At 34.6% G+C, this 22,952-nt stretch overlaps 2 protein-coding genes across 2 annotated transcripts; one reads left to right on the forward strand and one right to left on the reverse strand.

Moving 5' to 3' along the window:
* Positions 1 to 3,053: 3,053 nt before the first annotated feature.
* Positions 3,054 to 3,921, reverse strand: LOC136973305 (uncharacterized). The gene is made up of 2 exons (XM_067268035.1): positions 3,838 to 3,921; positions 3,054 to 3,761 (listed from the first exon to the last, which is right to left on the reverse strand). Exons 1-2 carry the CDS (start codon positions 3,919 to 3,921, stop codon positions 3,054 to 3,056), a joined length of 792 nt encoding a protein of 263 aa, XP_067124136.1.
* A 4,493-nt stretch (positions 3,922 to 8,414) lies between these two features.
* On the forward strand, positions 8,415 to 22,645 carry LOC136973285 (acetyl-coenzyme A transporter 1). The gene is made up of 8 exons (XM_067268008.1): positions 8,415 to 8,600; positions 8,748 to 9,315; positions 11,028 to 11,182; positions 15,182 to 15,372; positions 17,355 to 17,539; positions 19,998 to 20,118; positions 20,192 to 20,404; positions 20,814 to 22,645. The coding sequence occupies exons 2-8, from the start codon at positions 8,792 to 8,794 to the stop codon at positions 20,970 to 20,972; spliced, it is 1,548 nt and encodes a 515-aa protein (XP_067124109.1). The 5' UTR covers positions 8,415 to 8,600; positions 8,748 to 8,791; the 3' UTR covers positions 20,973 to 22,645.
* The last annotated feature ends 307 nt before the right edge of the window (positions 22,646 to 22,952 follow it).

The raw sequence follows: 22,952 nt of genomic DNA on the forward strand, positions 1-22,952 counted from the left end.
GTTATGAGGGGAGAGAGTTCCAGTTCCCGAGTGGAAGGGCTGGACCTAAGTTCCGATCGTATTTGTCGGAGTTTTTCTCATAGCGTGTCGATTACTGCTTCCAGCCGGGTGATTCGCTGGGCCAAAGTTTGGGTGTCCGTGCCTTGTGCAAGGTCTGCTTGGTGGGTTTTTTTTCCATTGATGATGATCATTTCCCCTTTCGGGGATCAGTCATTCTTGTCCCACCAGAGATACAAGGAAAATGTTTCTTTTATTCATTAAACATAGAACACATGAGTACAATTAACAAACATGAGAATAGGTTACAATACATTAATATAACAAATAACAATGCTTTGACTGCTATTACAAAGATGCCGGTGACCTACCGGCATGAGGTAAGGGAGTTGACTTATCTCCCTACCTTTACATTAGTATCTTCTTCACGTAGGTCCAAAGGTCTTTCTCAATCGCCTTATTCCTTATTAGGTGATATAGCTCGAAATCCGAGGTGTTTGTTCGCTCACTATTTAGAATCCGTAATTCATTTCTCCCTCTTTCGAATTTGCCACAATACTTTAGTAAATGATTTAAGTCCTGTGTCTCTTCTCCACAGTCACACGCTGCGGATCGTCGTCTGCCGAACCGCTTTAGGTATTCGTTGCTACCACAGTGTTCTGTGATAACTTGGCTCGTTAGGTAATTTACTTTTAGCCAGTGGAATTTACTTTTAGTCTTTTACACGCTCTTCTATACAAGGTAGGAGCCAGAACGTGTGCCGTCCTTTGTCTGAGTAGCTCCACCTCTCTTGCCAGTCGGTATATGTCTCTTCTCTTATTATTTTCTTTATTCCCGAAACTGGTACTTTTCCGTGCGTTGCTACCATTAAGTGTGCGGCCTCCTTGGCCAGGAGGTCCGCCCGCTCGTTTCCGTCAACTCCACTATGGGCCTTAACCCATCTAATCTTAATTTCCATTCCGCTCTTATTTATCATCTTTTTGATGTTCAATGCTGTTGTGTTTGTGTCCGTAAATTGATAAAGGGTACTAATGGCGGACTTACTGTCCGAGTTCAGAATAACTGTGCCTTCAGGTTTTATCGATATTGCCCACTCAATGGCACGTTCGATGGCCAACAGTTCTGCTTGATAAACGGTACACTGATCTCTTAGCCTGTACTTCTTAGCGTGAATTTCTTTTCCGTTCTTTATGGCCAGAAAGGCCGCACCCACTTGCTCGTCCACCTTCGAACCATCCGTGTACAGTTCGAGGTGTCCGCTTTCCTCACTCTTTGCGGTTTTCATTGTTCTACGCTCATATGGGTTTAATAACTCCACTGCTCTTGGTTTTCGGTCTATGTCTTTTGCTTGGTATTCTATTCTGCCTATTTGAATGTGATGTCCTCTTCTACAGTGGTAGAGAGTTGCTTTCTCTTGAATGATTAGGTCTATCGGCGGGGTTCCCGCCACCACTTGGAGAGCCTCCGTTGATGTTGTGCGGTAGGTTCTGGTTAATCTGAGGAGTGCGCACCTTTGTGCACTATACAGCTTCTTCCTTATCGTGTCTTTACTGGCCGCCGTCTGCCACGCTGCTGCTGCGTACGTTATGCATGGTATAAAAGCGCCTTTATAAATAATCTCCACAGCTTCCTTGTTTAAGCCCCAGGTGGCTTTCGTCACTCTTGCAAGGGCGTTGAACATATTGGTGCAACTGTCTCTTATTGTCACAGCGTGTGGGAGCCAGGTGAGGCGATTATCCAACGTCACACCTAGATACTTTAAGTGTTTTACAACTTTTATGCTGTCATTGCCCATTTTTAGCGTGGGGCACCTTTTGTATAAGTCCGGTGTGCGGCCTTTTGTGAAAATAATTGCACTTGTTTTATTTGCATTGAAGGAGAGCTTGAGTTGCTCCCCTAAACTTTGTATTTTCCCAAGCACATGGTTTCCGACGCTCTCTATGTCTCTACGAGAGTCCGCTCCATAGATAATTATTGTGTCATCTGCGTAGGCCAGTTCTGTTATTTCTGGTCCTTTGTCTACTCTTAAGAATTGGTCGTATGCTAGGTTCCAGAACAGCGGGCCGGAGTTGGACCCTTGAGGGCACCCCCTGCTGAGGTCCCTGCTGATCTTAGTGCTATTGGACCAGTACGTCACTTTTCGATTGTTGAGATAGTCTCTGACCATCTTATAAATGTTTTCCGGGCACTCCGCCTCTCTCAAAGATTAAAGAATGAGGGGCCACCACGCATGGTCAAAAGGCCCCTCGTATGTCAAGGCTTATGCCGCAACAATACTTATTTATAGTTAGAAGTCGTTCTATCTCTTTGATAGCTTTGCAAATAACATCTTCTGTACTCTTGTCCGGGAGAAACTCGTACTGCTTGTTACTTAGGAATTTTTTCGTCGTAAGATGTGTCATTATACGTTAACTTACCAGGAAGTCCAAGACTTTTCCAGGCATTGACAATAGGCTTATTGGCCTGTAACTCTTCGCTTTACTTTTATCAAGATTTTCCCCTTTGGGTATAATTACCAATTTCGCTTCCTTCCATATCTTCGGGAAGAAGTAATACCTCAGGCAGAGGTTGTACATTGTTGTCACGTATTCTGGGTTGGCCTCCCAGACCTTGTATATTATTTCTGCTACTAGTCCATCGGGGCCGGGTGCTTTGCCCGGCTTCAATCTGCGTATGGCGTTCTCCACTTCTTCCATTGTGAACTCGGGGTCCGTGCTGCTTCTGTACTCTTTCATGCTGTCTTCCCTTATCTGTTTCTGCACTGAATTGTCAGATTCTGGTTCGTCCGTGGGGAAGAACGTATCCATGAGTGTCTTTACTGTGTTTTCTACGCCTTCAGTAAAACTATCCCCACTATTAATGGAAGTTAGAAAAGTCGGAGTCTTTAGTTTTCCCGCGCAGGCCTTGTAAATAAAGCCCCACAGTTTTGAGGAGCTTTCCGTGCAAAACTCCCGCCAGGACTGAAGCTTCCTGGTCTTAATCAATTGCTTGTAAGTCTTAGAATTGTCCAAATACTCTCTTTTCCTCTTAGCTCTTTCCTCATCGTTCCGTGCTCTCTAGAATCTCCTTCTTAGCCGGTTATTATGCTTTCTCATTTTTGTCAAGTCGTCTGACCACCAGGGCACTGCCTTCTGACCTTTCTTTTTCTTGGGGATGCACTCATTGCAGGCCCCCAGGAGCCTTTCGTTAAATATGTTTATCTCCAGTTCTGCTGTTTGACGATCCGTACATCGTCTCAGGTCTTCTACTTTCATGATCTCGTCCATCTTTGTTTTGAATAAAGGCCAGTTTGCTCTGCTGACCGCATAATGTGTGCTTTCCTCGCTCATGATATCATTGTTCGTGTCCAGCTCAAAGAAGATGTAGCCATGATCACTGAGGCTACATAGTGGCGAAACTTGCCAGGACTTGATGGTGTTCATTGCACTGCCGTTACACATGGTTAGATCAATCCAGCTGCGACCCGTGGCAGCTTCAAAGGTCGGAAGCGAGTCCGGACAGTTTAGCAGATAAAGGTTGTTCGCACTTATGAAGTCCAGAATTTGGTCTGCTCGCTCGTCATTATTCGGGTCACCCCACAGCTCTGAATGGGCATTAAAATCCCCGCAGATAACGATGTTCTTGTGCGGGTAGCGATTAATCAGTTCATCTATCGGTTGTAATACTTGATTTAAGTCATTTGTTATTGGGCAGTAAGCAGATATAAGCAGGTAGTTCTTCTGGCTGTTAGCTACCTCTATACAGGTAACGTACTGACTGCTTTCCTGAGTATGGAATACAACAGGAATATTTGGATTACTTAGAATGGCTGCCGTTGATGGGTGAGAGTCACTATTATACAGTCTTAAAGGTTGTCCGAAGACAGGCAGGTACTCCTCTTCTGCAGTAGGGTTCCTGCACTAAGGCCAGGTCGACCTTTTCCATCGTCTTGCAGAATGCTGATGTGCCGCTAATTGATCTTTGTAAATTAATTTGTACAACTTTTATCGATCTATCATTTGTTCTCCCTCTGGGATTACTCCCCATAATCTGTCTTTGCAACCAGCATTTTCCTTATTTTTTGTATGATCGGGCACTGCTTTGAGCAAGCGTTATGACTACAATCTTTTGCTTTCTCCCTCTTGCAGTTGACACACACTGCTGTTCCTTTGTGAGTGCATTCCTTGTACTTGTGTGCTTGGCCACATTGGCTGCACGTAAGCCCTTTTTCCGGGCAATCCTTTGCAATGTGCCCTATCCGGCAGCATTGGAAACATTGCGTGACGGAGATGTAATCCTCCGCCCCGCACCTGGACCATCCCAGGTTCACTTTCTTTATTCGGTGGATTAGTCTTCGTATTTCTGGGCCCACTTGTATCACCCAGTTTGTGGTCTGTTTGTTTCTATTTCCAAATTGGAATTTGACTTCTGTCTGGCTGTGAAACTCTTCTTTTGTAACATTGCTGTTTATGATTTCATTCTGTTCGTATAAGCTTTCGATTAGTTCGTCCTTGGGGACGTCCGTTCCCACGCCGTATAAAACTATGCGGGGTTTCCTCTTAAGTGGTTCCTTGGTCTTTAACTTTGCTTTCGATTCTATAGCTTCTTTTAGTTTTTTCTTCTCTTCGGGCGATCCCACTTCTATGGCAACGCCTCCTCTTCTCAACTTACGAACCGCCTGTATTCCGATTCCCATTTGCTTCGGATTTATATACTTTTTCAATTTTTCTTTTGTCTTCTCTGCGTCCGTTTCTTCTGTCTCTGGTTCTACCAGAAGTATTTCCTTCTTCTTTTGCTTCTGTGGTCGCTGCGCCACTACTTGGGCGTAGCTTGGTCCTACGTTTCCTTTGTCTTCGAGAAGTTTATCAAGTTTTTCCCTTATGCTGTCCACCACAACTTGCAGTGGATTCGCCGGCCTTTCTCTTAGAATGTCAATGATCCGGTCTATTTGATTAAATACATAGGACACATGTTCTCCTGTGCCTAATCTGCAGTTGTTGTTTTCAACCATGTACTTCTGCACTGCATTGCGGATTCTTTCCGCCACTGTCACCTTTTCCTCCTCCTCGAAGTCCATGTCTCCCTGTGACGACACCTCGTCGTCGGAGACTGATACATGAGGCCTTTTGGCCATAGCCCTGAAGAGGACTGTTTGAACGTTTGCTAACGGTCGCTAGAGTTGCTTAGTTTCGCCCAGGCGGGCTACTTACGGGCAGACCTCGTGAAGGTGCAACCTCGCTTCCCCTTGGTCTTGTAAAGAAATTGCGAAAAATAGAGCTAGCAGACAAAAGCAGCGGTAACGCCAAAAAGCTGTCGAAATCGCTCGATAACGCACAACAAAACAATGGGGCACCTGCCCTGCTTGGTGGGTTGTCTCTACCCTACTGCCAGGATTATTTTTGGCCTCCGTGACCTGGTGGCGTTTAGGCCTTGCCGCCACCTGCGCGTAGGATGATGGCCCCTCTGGCTGGAGACGCCTAGCTTCCACATGCAAGCAGCGGTGGGTGACGCTCAACTTGAGCAACCGCGCTTCCGAAAGGTAGGCCGGGCAGCTCGGCGAGGGCCCCCGCAGCGAATGCACTTCTCTGCCAGGCGCGAGCACCCCACGGGGTCGTGGTCTGCCCCGCAGTTTAAACAGCGACAGCACCCACCACGGCAAGAAGCCGGAGCGTGGCCAAAGGCTAGACAGCACCCACAAATCCTGGGCTTGGGGTAAAACCGCTCGCAGCGAAACCACTGGTAATACAAGTTGACCGACTCTATTGAGTCCGCACTGGCAACGGAGAAAAAGACCGTCGTGCTAGGGGTCACCTCAGCCCGGTCGCGGTCTTTCCGCGTGAAGCGACGCACCTCGACTACCGGTAGCATGGCCTCCATGAGCAGGTCGTAAATCTCGTTTGCGGTTAGCAAAACGTCCACGCCTCTCAAGAAATACGCCGTCTGGGAGCATTCCGGGGCCAACCTGCCCCGCACCGGCATCTTCCCAAGAGAAGTTAGAGCGAGAGCCGTTTGAGCGGTGGAAAAGTCTCTTGTTTTCAACAGAAGGAACCCACTCCTGGAGTAACGAACATCCTCTATGAGCTCCGGACGTGAAAACCGCGTCCGGAGTGTGGCACGAAGCTCGGGAGCCAAAAACCGCAGCCCTGGGGGAGAGGGGCCCATCGGGCCCGACTCCGGGGACCGGAGGCGAACGCGCAGGGGCGACGCCGCCCCCGAAGCCAAGGAACAGTCCACATCAGTGGAGACCCGCGTACCGCACTCCTACCTGGGAGAAAGCCGAGAAACACCAACCGTCCAGAAACCCTTTTCCGACGCCGAAGTCGCCGCACGGGACACCAGCCAAAGGGGGAAACTCTCACTGTCGGGGAGCAACCAAACTCCAAACAGTCGAAAGGAAAAACCAACTTGTTACACTTCGTCGACTCGCCAACCAAATTCCAGTCTATCTCGTACAGTAAACATTCCCCGTCACTCTTCCTGTTACGTCACTTGACAATAATCAAAACTTATGTAGAAGACGAATCTTCCGCCATATGCTGAATACCTACCTCCTGGTGTGAAAAAACGAATTCAAATAACTTCTGTGTTTTTAACTACGATATAATAAATAGAATCGTGTGTGGCGCCATCTGTTATGTGATTTTGTTATAAAAACAATTTCTGATCTTTCTACCCGTTTATTAATATTTTATAAAGTTCAGGAAATTTCTTAAGAGATAAATTCAATAAATATATACTCTTCTACATGGATCAATAAATAATGGCTTTTTATTTATTTATTTTTTTTCAAAGCCACGTAGATCTATGGTTTTGGATTAATTTAATAAAACATTTTATATTTAATTTTAATTATTCCGCAATTATATAAATTATGTAACTGTTAATTAGAAAAAAATAACTGACTAAAAGGTGAAAGAATCAATAGCATATTTGCATAATAAGTCGTGTGCTGTTTTATTTTGTCAATGTGTTGTACTGTCAGAGAATTTGTACAACGTTGGTCAGGGAATGTCATGGAATTTAAAACAAAAATGTGAGTAAGAACTGTGTATATAGTTAATCCTGTTCCTATAATTATCTTAATGCTAATGAATACAGCAATAATAAATAATTTATTTATTTAAAGTAATAAATTTTAAGTAAAATAAACTATTTTTTTTTTTATAAAATTTTAACGAATTTCGGAAGAAGCATATTTTTGATCCGATATTTAGTTAATGTTAAATAAACTCATACTTAGTTGAAGTCTTTGCAGACATATAATTTGAAATTTTATATGAAAATACAAATACAGTTGGACCTGCTTAAGGTGATCACCCTTGGAACCAAGACAAATGGTATGATTAATTAATACTTCGTAGCCTGAGGAAATTATTTCTCATGTTTCAGTTTTTATAACATTTATTTAATGTGGAATGAATTTAGTTTCTCACGGTAGCTGTTGTTGAAGCAATTTCTGATAATGGAAAATACTACAATATGTGGGAGGCGGATGTTGACCAGCAAGTAGAATTCTTTTTCTTGTCGACGCCACCAGGACATGTTTTGCATTGTTAGCCGCCTGCGTGCTACACATATTTGACCGCCCCTATCAATGCTGATCGCGAGTAAATTCAAAACCCAAGCCAATCCACGAGAGCGTACTATCGATAGTTTCATGTACTTGATAGGGGGTTTAAAAATCCATTAATATATTTTATATAAATTTTAATTTTAGTATTAATTCAAATCAAACCTCCCCGTTGATAATAGGCGCGTTTCTGCGCCGCCATGAAATAGAAGCTGCAAATTAAAATGAAATATTTCTCATTTAGTATATGAATATGTGTATATAAAAATTTATTTAAATTAACAACGTTGGTGCACACCTCTTTGTTTATTTAAATTGGGTTACAATTTGAAAAAATTTAAGACCTATAAATTCCCACTGTCGTCCTTCCGTATGCCTGTCCTTAATCTCGAGAACGGAGTTCGATACACGAAACTCAAGACCAAATATAGAAAGCTTAGGGGCGGCATGTCCCGATTAACTACACATCATTCAAAAAGGTCTCCGCCTAAAGGAGTCGGATAACGATCGGCAGGAGCTAGTTGATTATTATATTTACAGTATGAAAAATTATCGAACAATCTTGGATTATATCCACTTTTCTCTTTCTATTCTTTATTCGGCTGTAAGTGGAGTAATTATATTAGTGACGATTGCAAAATTTAGTGTTTAACATTCGAATAAGTAACAAAGCGGCCATATTGGCTCTCATCTATGATTGTTGAATCATACATGAAATTTCTTACACAAAATATTATTAAATAAAACTTAAAAATTAATAAATTATTTTAATTAATTATTATGGTGTATAATGAAACATCGTAACATAATTCAAAAATAAATCGTAGAAAAAAATAAAAATAAATGTTGATGTCTATGATTAGATAAAGACACGTATGGTCACATGCGCGGAATTATCGAATTCATTTATGTAATCCACGTTGATGGAAAGGGAAGTTGAAAAGAAAAAAAAACATGAATTTTTAATGTTTATTTACGAAATAGTATTTGATGTTTTAGATTAAGGAAATAAAGAATTACAAAGCAAAACTGTAATTAAATTTTATAAAACAAGGTAAATATGACTTTGACTTCCAAATTTATATCATATTTTACGGTTTTTCTCGTAAGTAAATATAAACTACGAGAATTTGAGTTATGTATAATCTTTAAAGGGATGAAATACGTGTTTACATGCTTAAATTATGCTTTTGTTTCATAGATTTCGTAATTAATTGCCAATGTCTCATAAGAAGTGAATTCAATATGGAAAATGAAGCTAGAAAAAGAAGATCCGATGATGTTCCGGAGACTTCTTCTACGTATTTAATCGCTCGGGATGAAAACGAAGCCGACATGGACGATTGGTCGGTAGGAGATAGACAGAATATCATTCTGTTACTCATTCTTTACGTGCTGCAGGGTATTCCATTGGGTCTAGGTGGAAGCATTCCTCTGGTACTCCAAAATAGAAATATAAGCTATAAAGAACAGGCCATGTTCAGCTTTGCACACTGGCCGTTTAGTATAAAACTTATCTGGGCGCCTGTCGTCGACAGCCAGTTCTGCACCAATTTCGGTAGACGGAAATCGTGGCTGATCCCCACCCAGTATTTAATTGGCTTGTTTATGCTGGTGCTTTCGGGTTTCGTTCCCTCTCTGTTGGGCGGAGAGTCCGAGGAAGAGCGTCCCAATGTCTTTCTGCTGACGCTGATATTCTTTCTGTTAAATTTTCTTGCGGCCACTCAGGATGTCGCCGTAGATGGATGGGCGCTCACCATGTTGTCGAGGTAATGCACTTTGGTCAAAATCATTGTAATGTTATTTTGAGACATTCATTTATTATTTAGTTTGATAATATGATTTGATTTAACTCTTCTTTTAGAACTAAGAATATGTAATAAGATTTACTAAACATAGTTCTCTCTCTAATGAATAGACAAAGTTACATACCGAAAAGATGTGGGAAAAAATATAAAAATTAGCACTTTGACAATAAAGATATAGGCCTATAAATATTTCAAATATACAAATTCATTTAGTCTAAAATTTGCATGCCAATCTGAATTTGTTTTAAGGTTGACTAATATAATTTATATTTTAGCTGTTTTTTGGATTTAGAAATCTGTTTCCACAGACTATCCTTTTGTTTCTGGTTGTTAGTAGCTTGTATCTTGAAGGCAGATTTTCATCTGAAATATTTTTTGGCACATCGTTCATTCCAGTGATGAGGTTTTCTATGTCAGGCATCACTTTCTCAGGTCGTATGTATGAATCATGAGGTGCAAACATAGGACTGTGTGTTAAAGAGCAGAAGAGAAAATCGGGTGGTGAAATGTTGTCCCAGCACATCAAAGATTTCTACATTTATAGTATATTTGTACATTTCTAGTGTATTTTAACTGTACCTAAGTGATAAAGTAAATCAGTCTGCATATCATAAGATATAACACTCTTATAACATAAAAATATAGTAATAATTTAAGAAATTATTTTTATTTTATAATGAGATGTGGCTTTAAGCACCCATTATTTAAGCATTCTGTCATCACTTTGGAACCATATTTGAAATAGGAAATGAAACTGCTTATTATTTGGAAAGGAGTGTTTTGTTGTTGTGATTTGCAATTTGAACTACTAATGGTGTGCATTATTACCAATGTCTCTGCTTATTTGGGTCATCATTTATTTTGCATTTTTATCTTCAGGTTTCTTAAGTGAAACATAGAGTTGAAAGGATAATAGAGTACTTAACAATCATAACATCTCTTATTATAAAAAGAAAGAATTTTTCAAATCATTATTGTTTTATATTTGTATGTCATTGGCTGTATAATATGTATAATTTTTTAGGGATTTAAAATATGAATTATGTTAATTATCACGAAAACTGCATTGGGATTTGCATGTCAAATATACAGGGTACACAAGTCCTAAGTCACCTAAATAACTTTTGAACCAAGATAGCAGTATAAAAGTGATGTTTCAGTAAAGTGAGAATGAGTTATCAGATGAGAATGATGGCATCACCTCTTACAGTAAAATTTTGTTAACACTTCTATCTCAGAAACTATGAGAGATAGAGAAAAAAGTAAATAAGAAAGTTGCATGGCATCACTGTATTAACCAAAAGGATTCTATGCTACCTTTAGGAAAATTATTTGGAAATGTCAAGAAACTATATTGAAAACTAGTTTAATTTTTTCTGATTAATAATTTGTAAATTAGTAAAATTAGTCTGAATATTTACCCTGATAGTTATGAAGAATGCCTTATCCAAAGTATTGAAAACAAATTTTGATACAAACTGTAGAGTTTTCAGGTCACCAAAGTATACAATAGTCAGATATCAAGTCATAATTATAAAATTTTGCTATAATCCAATATTCTTTGGCAATAATAAATTTTAAAATGTTAAATTATATGATTGTCCAATATTGCAAAAAAACCCCAATAGAAATTAAATGATGTTTAATATTTGTCATTCAACTTTTATTTCTAGGCGTAATGTTGGATATGCCTCTACATGCAATTCTGTAGGTCAGACGGCTGGATATTTCTTGGGAAATGTAGTGTTCTTGGCTCTAGAATCAAAAGATTTCTGCAACACTTATTTGAGAATGGTACCAAAAGAAGAAGGGCTTGTTACATTATCTGGTGAGATTTATCAGTTTTATAATTTAAAATTATCCAAATTTAATACATAAGTAAAGAAGAATTTATTTACAGATTATGTTTAAATAAATTTTCATAAATTTAACAATGCATTATTTATTTGTTTCAGTGTTTTTAAAAGATGATTTTTTCTAATTTATTTTTAGTTGTGACACACAATTCTTTACAAAATACAGTGATACCTCGGTTTTCGTCGATAATCTGTCCAAAAACAATTGGCAAAATTTGAAACCGACAAAAACCAAGGCAATTATTTCCATAAGAATCAATGTAAATCCAATTAATTTATTCTAGACACTCCAAAATACATACCAAAAACACATTTTTATAGAGAATTAATATAGTGTTAAATACTAAAAGCAATAAGAAATTAACATAAAAGACTAATTAGCATAAAGATAAAAGCATTAAGATTAAAGATAAGATAATTAGCATTAAGATGAAAGCAATGGAATTGTTCAGCTAGACACGCGGGGTAATGTCTTGTCTTGTAGAAGCTAGTTGGACATGAGCTTCTAGCCTATATCACCCGTGGTAAAGTGTGACATAATTGTCACGTAATAGTAGTTGTATGTGTTTATGATGGTCGTATCGAGGGACTAATGCCTTCTGGGAAATCCGTTTAAGGGTAACTGGCCCCTATTTGGGTGTTACAGATGTGGAGAAAACCCAGGAAACTTCACGCTGGTCAGCCCGCCTGGCAAAGTGCGAACCCACGACTGAACTCCCAGTGTTCAGGGAATGGAACCATTGGCCAACGGTGGGCCGTCGCAGGGTAATGTTTACGCAATGAGAAATAATGCCACACTGCGCTGGAAAATGCCTGGGTTGCCTTTTGTTTTGGCAAAATTAGCAGCGAGGTCACTCGGGCACACTGATGAAATCCAAGGCAATCGATGAAAACAGACAAATTTTTTGTGAAAAAAACAACGATAACCGAAATCAACGAAAACCGAGGTATTACTGTATTTAAAAGAGACTATTAGAGATATTATAGAGATAAGAGATATTATATCCATACTTTTTATAATAGAATTGTTTTAGAAACTGATTTAAATATAAGAGACATTTGTGAATTTTTTATCATGTAATTTTAATAGTTTGAATAAAATTAATATTATATTAGAGATCACATTTCTTTATAACACAAATTAATTCATTTTTATTAAGTGATTTGTGTCAATATAGTATAAAATCTGTCTATTTAGCTTTGAAATTTTGGTTTTGATATACTGAAATTAAATATAGCAATTTAAATTTGATAATGTAGCTCTTTGCTTTCACAATTTAATTATTTCCTGGAAAATCATTGTTGAGCAGACTGTCTTGTCCTGCTTCTTATGAACTTAATGCTGAAATTATGTACAGCAGTTCTTCACTTATGTTGTCAATAATTTCTTGGAAACTATGACATTAAGTGAAATGACGTAAAACGAAACAAACTATATCATAGGCTAAATGTTATGAAGAGACAGGAGTCATGCTGCATAGTGCCAAAATCTCCACTTTATGATATTTTTATTAAAGTGGTAATAAAATTCCTAATCTGTTTATTTTGACATTCAGTGTAAAATGTAATCAGAAAGCATGCTTTGGGAAAAATAGCAGAATGTTGAGCTCCTGTGCAATGAGAGTCCCATCTAATGATTTCATGATGTCACGTGGCAAGTTCGTACAGAAAGTGACATGAGAACAGACAGCAGTTTTGTGCAATGCTGTCCAACGTTTCCAGATTGAGGATTTTTTTTCAACTGACAGAAAACTTGGAGAATTTTTTGACATGACAGAACATGTGAAATACTGTTTAAACATTGTGATCAAATGTGTTATTTATTAAAAAATTATTCAAAAATGATTCCTATTCCCAAGTGACAGCTTATGTTACTTTTGCTTTCCAGACTCCAAACTGATAAGGCTACTACTTACACCTACATTAGTTAGTAAAACTGGTGGTAAAAACAATAAAAAACTAGCAAAATGATTTGCAACTACTATTAATTTTCCAGCACAACCTCCTGAAGAAGATATAATTTAGTTAAACACAATCCAGTTAGAATACTATTATCACCTCCAGCATTTATTTTCTATTTCATAGAATCAATTTTACTGTTTATAAAGAAAATTTAATAATAGTAATTATAATTCATTACAGATGTATTTGTCTTTCTTCAATGTTAAACACAATGACATGTAAAGTGAGGATTTGCTGTATTTTAAAATTAAATTTAAACTAAGGTCAAACCTTGATAAGTATTAGCCTTGAAAAGGATCGCTGAATACTTGTGAAAAATCTTTTATATAAACATTAGAGGAACCATGTCTGGCCTGAAGGTATAACAAAATTTTTTCTAAATCTGGCATCACAGTTTACGTGGTCTGGCACTTACATATTGACAGAAATCTTTTAATCAGAAATCTTTAGAAATATTCAGAATTTCTATGCTCTAAATATAGGCTATATATTATCACAAATTTTATTAGAGAACATTCATATAACTTATTGTCTTATTAAACCATATAACCTGTGAAAATTAGTCATGTCACATATTTTCATGTTTACTCAATTTTATTTTTTTGTGTAGTCTTGCATGTCAGCATTCTGTATTATTTGCCTGCTTGCCTCAAAAAAAAAAAAAAATTAGTATCAAAGGGCAATTGATTATGTCATTTATTGTCTTTAGGCCTCTACATTCAGAAATCTGGCAACTTCTGTGCAAAGAGTGACATATTAGCAAGAGTCTACTGGGTACTTTAAAGCAATAAAATGAAACAATGACAGGAAAGTCAATTGACCAAGAAAATCCAAAGCATTGGTAAATATATATATCACACTAATCTTATGAAGCTTTGCAAATATTTTTAACGTACCATGAATGTTTTCAGTCCACCTTAGGACCTTCTTTAAGTGGAGTTCTATTAGAGAACTCAAAACTCTGCAAAGATTTGCAAAGCTTCATAAGGTTAGTGTGATATATATAAATTTTCTTTTTGTTTTTTGTCAACTGATTTTCCAGAATTTTCAGAATGTATTGTATTATTGCAGTTATTTTATATTTTGCTGAATAATATTCAGCTTTTAGGAGAAATTCTAATACTCTGTTTATAATACACAGCATTAACTTTTCTTGGAAGAAAGTTAATGCTATGAGTTTTGTGGATTAATTTAAATTTCTTGTTAAATTTGATCCAGTTTTAAAAGATTACATAGCTATATTAAGGTTACAAGCTATATTTTGGGCTACATTAAGCTAAATTTAATTACTCATCAGAATTTAGATATAAAAATAGGCAGTTGTGCTGCCATCTTTTATAATGGAATTCCTTAATCAATGACTACCATTATAATTATTTTTTGGTCTTTAGGCACTAAGAAAAGCTTGATGTATTTATTAAGAATTTGAGTGGTTGTGAAGCGTATGGATGAGTATGATCTAAGAGTCATTGAAGGTCCATGGGTGTTTTCATAGCATCCTGTTCTTGTATTTTTAATTCCAAAATTGATAGAACAACTTATCACACAGGAACTTTGGGCCTATGGTAAAATAGACTTTATTCTTTACAGAAATGGATATGCATTTCAGGTGTTCTGATCCCTTATCACTCCTCCCATTACAAATATCTGGTAGATTGGTAAGTTTGTCATAGCTTTTGGATGATTGAGTGTTATTACATACTTTCAGGTATCCGTTGATAGTCTATTCAGTTCATTTTCCACTGTCTTAATGTTCTCTGGTCTTGGATGTACTTTGAGAGTTCATGAATAGTTTGTTATTAATTAACAGATTGATGAAGATAGCAATGATGAATAATTGTATTGTGTTTCTTTCATAAATAAAGATTCAGTTATGCATTAGTCAAATTATTCTATTCTGTAGCTATTCACAATATTAAGAATTACATAAAATTACTTTTTAAATACTTTTAAATATTACTTTTTTATATTTTAAAGTACTTATTATTTATAAATATGAAATTCTGCAGGATTTTTAAGCTTCTGGGGTGTCATATTTTTGATTACGACAACTCTGATTATGGTTTTTAAAAAAGAACGAGAAACAAGAAGAATCGAGGAGCACAACAATTTGAATTTGAAAGAAGCTTATGTCATGCTGTATCGAGTTCTTTGTTTACCAAGTGTACTCACTCTTGGTACTTTGCTTCTGACTTGTAAGGTAGGTTATTTAATTTATTGATATGAAGTCATATATAGAATTTTATAGTGTTGATTTATAATTAATGATTGGGTGCAAATTTACTGACTTTTTTTATTACCAATAAAATGGTAAATTTTCAAAATGTTGCTGGTTTACAGTGATTTTTAACTCTTGACTCCAAATGTAAAATTAACACTCTATGACCAATTTAATTCCCTTTTTTTCTATTTTCAAAAGCAAAAGTTTTGTTTTGCAAAAATAGAGCATGCTCCAATTTTTTAGTTGCCATGATTAACTCCCTTACTCCCCCATTCTTTACAATATCTCTTTATTTATTATTCTCTGCACAAGGTGATTCTTTCATAGTTACTGGAAAAGAATGTGAAATTTTTAATTTTAACAAATAAACTGATTTTCATTTATCCATTATGTTATAGTCAGGTTTGTTAAGAGTTAAATTTGCAGTTTAATTAAAACAGAATTTATAACCATTATGCTGTCCAAGGAGAGTGAATTACACTTAGAAATGTAGCAAATATACATAATTTAAAATGATATGTGTAATAATAAGTACCATATTTACTCACATATAAGACGAGGCTTTTATTCATTTATCACAACTTCAAATTCCTAGGTTATCCTATACGTGCAAGCGAAAGATTATTTGCATTTATGCAAATAATTTTTGTGAACCATGTATTCGCATTTTTTATCGGATGCTTACCCTCTTGTATTTAAAAACATAAGTATTTTATCTGGGTCATTTGAATCATTCTTGTATATTGTCAGGAGTAAAGACGAATAGCAATAAGAAAAGCAAAGCTTTTGAATTGAATTCCAGATTGAAATTCCAAAATCACACAGGACCCCAAAATAAGTTTTAATCCATTCCCACATGAAAATAGATAATTAGTCAAAAATTAGAATTCAGAGAAACTCATAAGTGTAATCAACAAAGAGTGGATTCGACTGTTAAGTACTGTATTGGGAAAAAAATGTTCCCCATTGTCCAGCTTTATGTGAACAAAGTATGTTGTTGATTTTACAAGATTTTTCTTTAAAGTTTAAAATACCAGTAATTTTTGTGGGGCAATGTGTGCATTTACATTCATTTGATATTTTACTTGAGATTAAACAAAATAAAATTAGAATTGTATTAATAAATCTAATTTTGTTTATTTTGATCTTTAAAGTCACATATCGTCCTGTATGCAAGGTCATCTTATATTCGAGTAAATACGGTATATTAAAATTAAAGTGCTCAATAGACATATTAAGCTGACATTGCGACAGGAATTCAAATTGTCCTTTTGCCCTGTATAGTTTGATAACTATTCTGTAATTTTTGGCCGGTGTAGCCATTAGAATAATAAAATAAATAACTTACTGGAATATAAATGGAATATAAATGTAAAAATGAAATAAAACACCTTAGTATTTTCAGCACCAAAATAATTTAATAAAATAAGAACGTTTTCGACTATTTTCAATAGTCCTCTTCAGTTAAGCCTCTTTAAAATGGAATAGAACATAAAAATAGAATGCCAAGATAACATCATTTAAATAATAACCACCAAACATATCAATAGACATATTTTCTAAAAGCTTGTGAATTGTCTTAAATATTAAATCATTACTTAAATGTTAAAAAATTGGGCTCTTTGCATTTAAATTCAACAAGGAAACAAATTGTGTTTGTATATGTAAATTTAGATGAATTCATGGATATGACTCTTAAATATCTAAGATGGCAATTGTAACTAACTCACTTCACTATAAAGTTTTACCTTTGCTACAGAATTATTCCTTTTTTTGTATTCTTATAGTAATATAGAAAGACGTGTGTTCTTAAAATCTTGTATCATAATGAAAAATAATATTACAGATATCTCAGAAGAAGTGTCTTTGTCGGACAAATCTAATTTTACACAGATTGTGAACAAAAATATTATACATTATATCAGATTATGAAATTTAAAATTTTTTTTTATGTTTTTTAGATTGGTTTTTCAGCCACTGATGCAGTCACAGGATTAAAATTGATTGAAGCAGGAGTTGCCAGAGAGAATTTGGCACTTCTTGCCATCCCAATGGTTCCTCTTCAAATATTGCTGCCACTCTTGATTAGTAGATATACAGTTGGACCAAGACCTTTAGATGTATTTTTGAAAGCTTATCCATACAGGTAAAAATTTTAAATATTCATTTAAACTATATATGTATTTTTATGGCATGTAAATAGCAACTTTTATCTCAAAAAATCAAAGAAAGACTGAAAAAATTGTCCTGCATTTTATATATATGGAGTTGCAATCTCTCACACGCTAATGAATTCCCAAACAACCTTCAGTAGGTAACCTTTACTTAATTCAACTCTTGAATAAAAGTGCCAATTACACATATTATTAGTATCATCATACTGTATTTACTCTCACATAAGACGAGGTGTGACTTTAAAGATCAAAATAAAGAAAATCAGATTTATTAATAAAGTTCTAATTTTATTTAGTTTAATCACAAGTAAGATATCAAATGAACATAAATGCACACATTGTCCTGCAAAAATTACTGGCATTTTAAACTTTAAGGAAAAATCTTGTAAAATCGACAACATAATTTGTTCATGTAAAGCTGGACAATCTGGAACCTTTTTTGCCAATTCCTAACAGTCGAATCCACTCTCCGTCGTTTACACTTATTAGTTTCTAATTTCCAAATAATCATCTGTTTTCATGTGGGAATGGATTAAAACTTATATCGGACTCCCGTGTGATTTTGGAATTTCAATCTGGAATTCAATTCAAAATGTTTACTTTTTCAATTGCTATTCATCTTTACTCCTGACAATATAAAAGAATGATTCAAACGACCCAGATAAAATACTTATGTTTTTAAATACAAGAGGGTAAGCATCCCTTAAAAAATGCAAATACACGGTTATATAAGAACAAAAAAGTAAAAATCTATAATTTAGGATTCTTTTCTAAATTATTTTTATTATTTTATTTCTGTATGTGCCATTTTGAAAAAATTGTCATTGAAATTAATGAAAGTATTTAGAAAATTTTATGTATGTATGTCATTGTGAGATATAGAATAAACACCAAAACTGCTTAGTTTAAGGATCCAAGTATTTTTTAACAGAAGAAACAATTTTGGTCAGCTAGCATATTTATGTTTGAACAAAGAACAGCAATTCCAAATATATAGGATTGAATGGGGTTCAAATGTAAAATAGAAGAGTGATTTTAACCAAGGTACCATAACATTTTGGGAGTGCTGTGTAATATAGGTCTGAGCAGTGCCATAACACTTGTTTTGTGTATTACTAAAAGTATGCAAGATGCAATAACTTTACATTGATAAAGAAATAGAAATACAACAATAAAAATGTTACCAAGTTGAGTTGCCACTATTAGAAAAAGGTTGAACAACACTCAAATAGAACATAAAATTTAAATACAAAATATTTCAAAAGAAAACAGACAATGCAACATAATAAAATTCCAGATTTAAAAGAAAGATAAAAGTTAATAAAAGAAATGTAAATTATTACTTCTAATGGAATCAACTGGCTACATCTAATGTGTTCATAAGCAGATGTTAAATGTAGCATGCCTGTGAAAAAATATTGTCCATATTTGGAAAGTAATTTAACCTCTCATGAACAAAGATTACAGGAATCAATGATTTAAATCCACATTCTAACATTACAGAATTGTTCTAATAACATAACCAAGCAGACAGCTGTTAAACCCTTAATAATAATAATGGCATTTTTCTAGTGCATCTTTTTTAATTTTGAAAGGAAAACCACGAGAAACTGTTACCTGGATGATACATCTGAACTCCTGTGCTCTGTTTCTGTAAGGAAGAGAATATTAAAACCCTTTTCATGAACATGTAGAAGGCTGTCAATTTATGGAACATGATACAAACAACTGTCAATGTATATAAGAATTAACACTATTAGAGTTTTGATGTACTTTTATTAAATATCTACTAAACAATTTTAAGATGGTAATGTCCAAGAAATTCACCACATTATTGTTTATTTTATATGTCTAGACTCTAATACCTGTGAAGTTGATATTATTGACAAAATCATATATTAAGTTTTTGTCCATATTAAAAGTATATTATCCATGTGCTGTCCTACTTTTCACAAGAAACACTTAAATTTTAAACATTTATTTACTGTAGAATCATGGAATAACATTTAAATCTCTAAATAAATAAATCAGTGGCACAAGATGATCAGGTGCCAACAACTTCCAGAATTACTAAGTATACTGCTCACAAGATGGTCATCCTGTGTTACAAAATCCATTTGTTGAAATATTTGGTATTAGAATAAACAGTTTTCCTGAGAATTCAGTTCAATCGATATGAAATTTCTTATTTAATTCAGTTATTATTTTCTTTCCTGTATCGCTACATCAATCTTGAACACACAAATTAACTTATTTATGAATGCATTCTGTTTATCATTTGTTTAATTTGTCAAATTTTACATTATTTTAGAGTTTTGTTATTGCATAATTGACTTTTTTTTAATAATCAAGAGCTTCCTGATTTTGTAATTTTAGGGATGTATTCTTTTTATAATTCACTTTTTTCATCAATTTTATTTGTTTCTATAGGTTACTGTTTGGAGTATTGTTATCTTTTCTTGTCTATTGGACTCATTTAGTAAGATTGGATAATGGATCCTTTCCATTTTATTATTATATTGTTATTTTACTTGGATATGCTATTCATCAGGTAAGAAATGTCTACAGGTTTTTCTAGATTTTATCATAACAAAAATAAAATATTTTTTATTGATCTTTTACAGATAACAATTTATAGTATCTTTGTTGCTCTGATGGCATTTTTTGCCATGATAAGTGACCCAGCCATGGGTGGAACATACATGACACTGCTCAATACAGTGTCCAACTTGGGAGGAAATTGGCCTTCAACTGTAGCTTTGTGGTTTGTTGATCCTCTTACATTTAAAGAATGTAAGAAGATAGTGATTCCCTGTATTAACAACTCTACATTAGATGTAAGTAATTTTATTGGATATTAGAAAAACAATTAATAATCATTCTCTGAATTGAATCAAAATTTTGTAACTAAAAGTTTGATTCAATTCAGTGAATGATTATTAATTGTTTTTCTAAATAAATGATTTAGCTATAAAATGACTATGAAGAAAAAATATTCCAGATAAAATTTTAAAGTGTACATAAGAGTATTAATTTAAAAGTGTTCTTATGTTTGTTGGCATATTTATGCACTTCAATCTAAAGAGGATACATACCAAAACAAGAGAAATTTGTATAGTTATACAATTATCATATAATCATTGTTTAGTTAATATAATTTAAGTTAAATGATGATGATCCTAAAAAGTTGTTTTGTCAAATTTTAATTATTTCAATATGTAACAATCAAAAATATTATTTTTACAGAATTGCCATGAGATGACAAAAGAAGAATGCATAACTATATTGGATGGGTATTATGTAGAATGTGTTGTATGCCTGATTATAGGGCTCATTTGGTTATATTACTGCAAGAGAAAGATTACTTATCTTCAACTCCTTCCTCCTTCTGCCTGGAAATGTTAATTAAAATGTTGACTGTGATATGTTTTATAAAAAGTATGTTGTTTATTTAAAATATCCAGTAAAATAAATTTATTTTATTAGACATTCCAGACATAACTCAGTCGATGTGGTGATATGTAAACAAAAGATGATGATTCAAAATGATGATAGCAATTTTTGTACGTAAAGACTAATTTATTGAAATGAAACAACCTGAAGTTAAGTTTCGTTCATTTCAAATTTATTGTTATGTTTATAAACTCAAGGTATTTTAAAATATATATTATAAAGTGCCTAGGACTAATGGTGCACGTTCTCTTTATAAATTATGTAACTAAGCATCTCAATTGCATAAAAAGAATCAAATTAAAATAAAAATGATTTTTAAATTATAAAATTTAATATTAAACAAAAAAAAATCTATATATATATTTTAGTTTATAGTATTTACATTATTGTAATTATAAAAGAATTTTTAATTTTCTGCATAATTTGCACCATAATCAAGCAACTTTCTGATGTTGATCTGTTTTTGTAGCAAGATCTTAATTATATTTAAAAATAAATAAATAAATAAAATTATATATTTTTAATTTGTTTATTGATAGAGTTTATGTATCAGCTAACAATGCTCACTACCTTACAGTTTTATATTATGTTGTGAATGTCATGCTCAGCTGATACTGGTGCCAAGTGCTATGCCAGACTAAAGTCAAAGCATAGCTACCCGAACAAGTGTAACATTAAGCTGTATTATTGATGTATATGTCAATGTCTAGAAACTTCCTCACAATATGACGTGTTCAATATTGCAGCTTTCTGTAGTGCCATGTATATGTTGTTATTAAGGTTTAATATTTCTAGACTTTTGTGTAGTATATGTGGTATGACACCAGTAGAAGAGAGGACAAACAGGTACAATAAATACTTTATCCATCCTCCACATCCATCTTATTTCTTGAGTGAGTGGAGTTTACTTGTTGATTTTTTTATGTTATGGTGTTTGGAACAGAGGTGTGTATTATATAAGTGATCTTACTGCATTTGTCAATGAGAGTGATATCAAGTCTATTGTGATGGATTGTTTTATCTGTGATTATGGCTTTGTTGTAGTATATTTTGTGTGTCATTTTCTAATACTGTTTGTGGAGTATATTTATAGTATGATACCTGGATGTTTAATAATTTGTGCTGTGTAAGTTCTTGGTGTATTATATTTACTACTTGATTATGTAAATAGTCTGTTTGTGCTAAGAGCTTGCATTTAGAGGTTATATGTTATATTGTTTCTGACAATGTGTCATTTTCTACAAGTCATTTGTGAGTGATGTATCCTTCAGGATGTGTTTTTAGTGTTTATGACCTGATCTTGAATGGCAACTATAAAACTCTCTCCAAACAGGCAGCCTCTAGTTAGCCAGTAGTTTAATGCAGTTTTGTCAACATATTCCTGAGCTGTCACATATTCCTGCCTTGAAGTGCCTTTTGGTCCCATGACTGCTTAGTGGTGTCTATGTTGTTTGTGTTGAGCTATGTTCAGGTACTCACAGTGTGGTTACTGTATGCCAAAGTTATAGCTTTATGTAATCTTGATGTTTCTTGTTATTCATGGAGAAACTCCCACAGTGTCTGAATTTATTTGTAGTGCAGGTTAACTATATTAGTAAGGCCATGGCCACCTTCTTTACGAGGAAGAGTTAGTTTTTCTATAGATGATTTTGGGTGGCATTGTTTATGCTTAGTAAGTGGTGTTCTTGTTTTCCTTTGGTGTTGCTTGAGATCTGTGCATGTATAACTCCAAAAGAATAAGTGAGTACAGGGACAACATATGTATTAGGCCTATATACTATATTATATATTATGTATATTAACATAATAGCTTTAATAGTATGTTTTACATTTAGGTGTGTTTTAGTACTGCATATAATCTGTTCTGGTAATAGAGTGTTTACCTTTGTTTTATCTGTGCATGCTCTGTATGTTCTGTTGGAATCTTAAATA

This window comes from Centruroides vittatus, unplaced genomic scaffold, assembly GCF_030686945.1.
Source record: "Centruroides vittatus isolate TY-2023 unplaced genomic scaffold, ASM3068694v2 contig_3127, whole genome shotgun sequence".
Taxonomy (NCBI): domain Eukaryota; kingdom Metazoa; phylum Arthropoda; class Arachnida; order Scorpiones; family Buthidae; genus Centruroides; species Centruroides vittatus.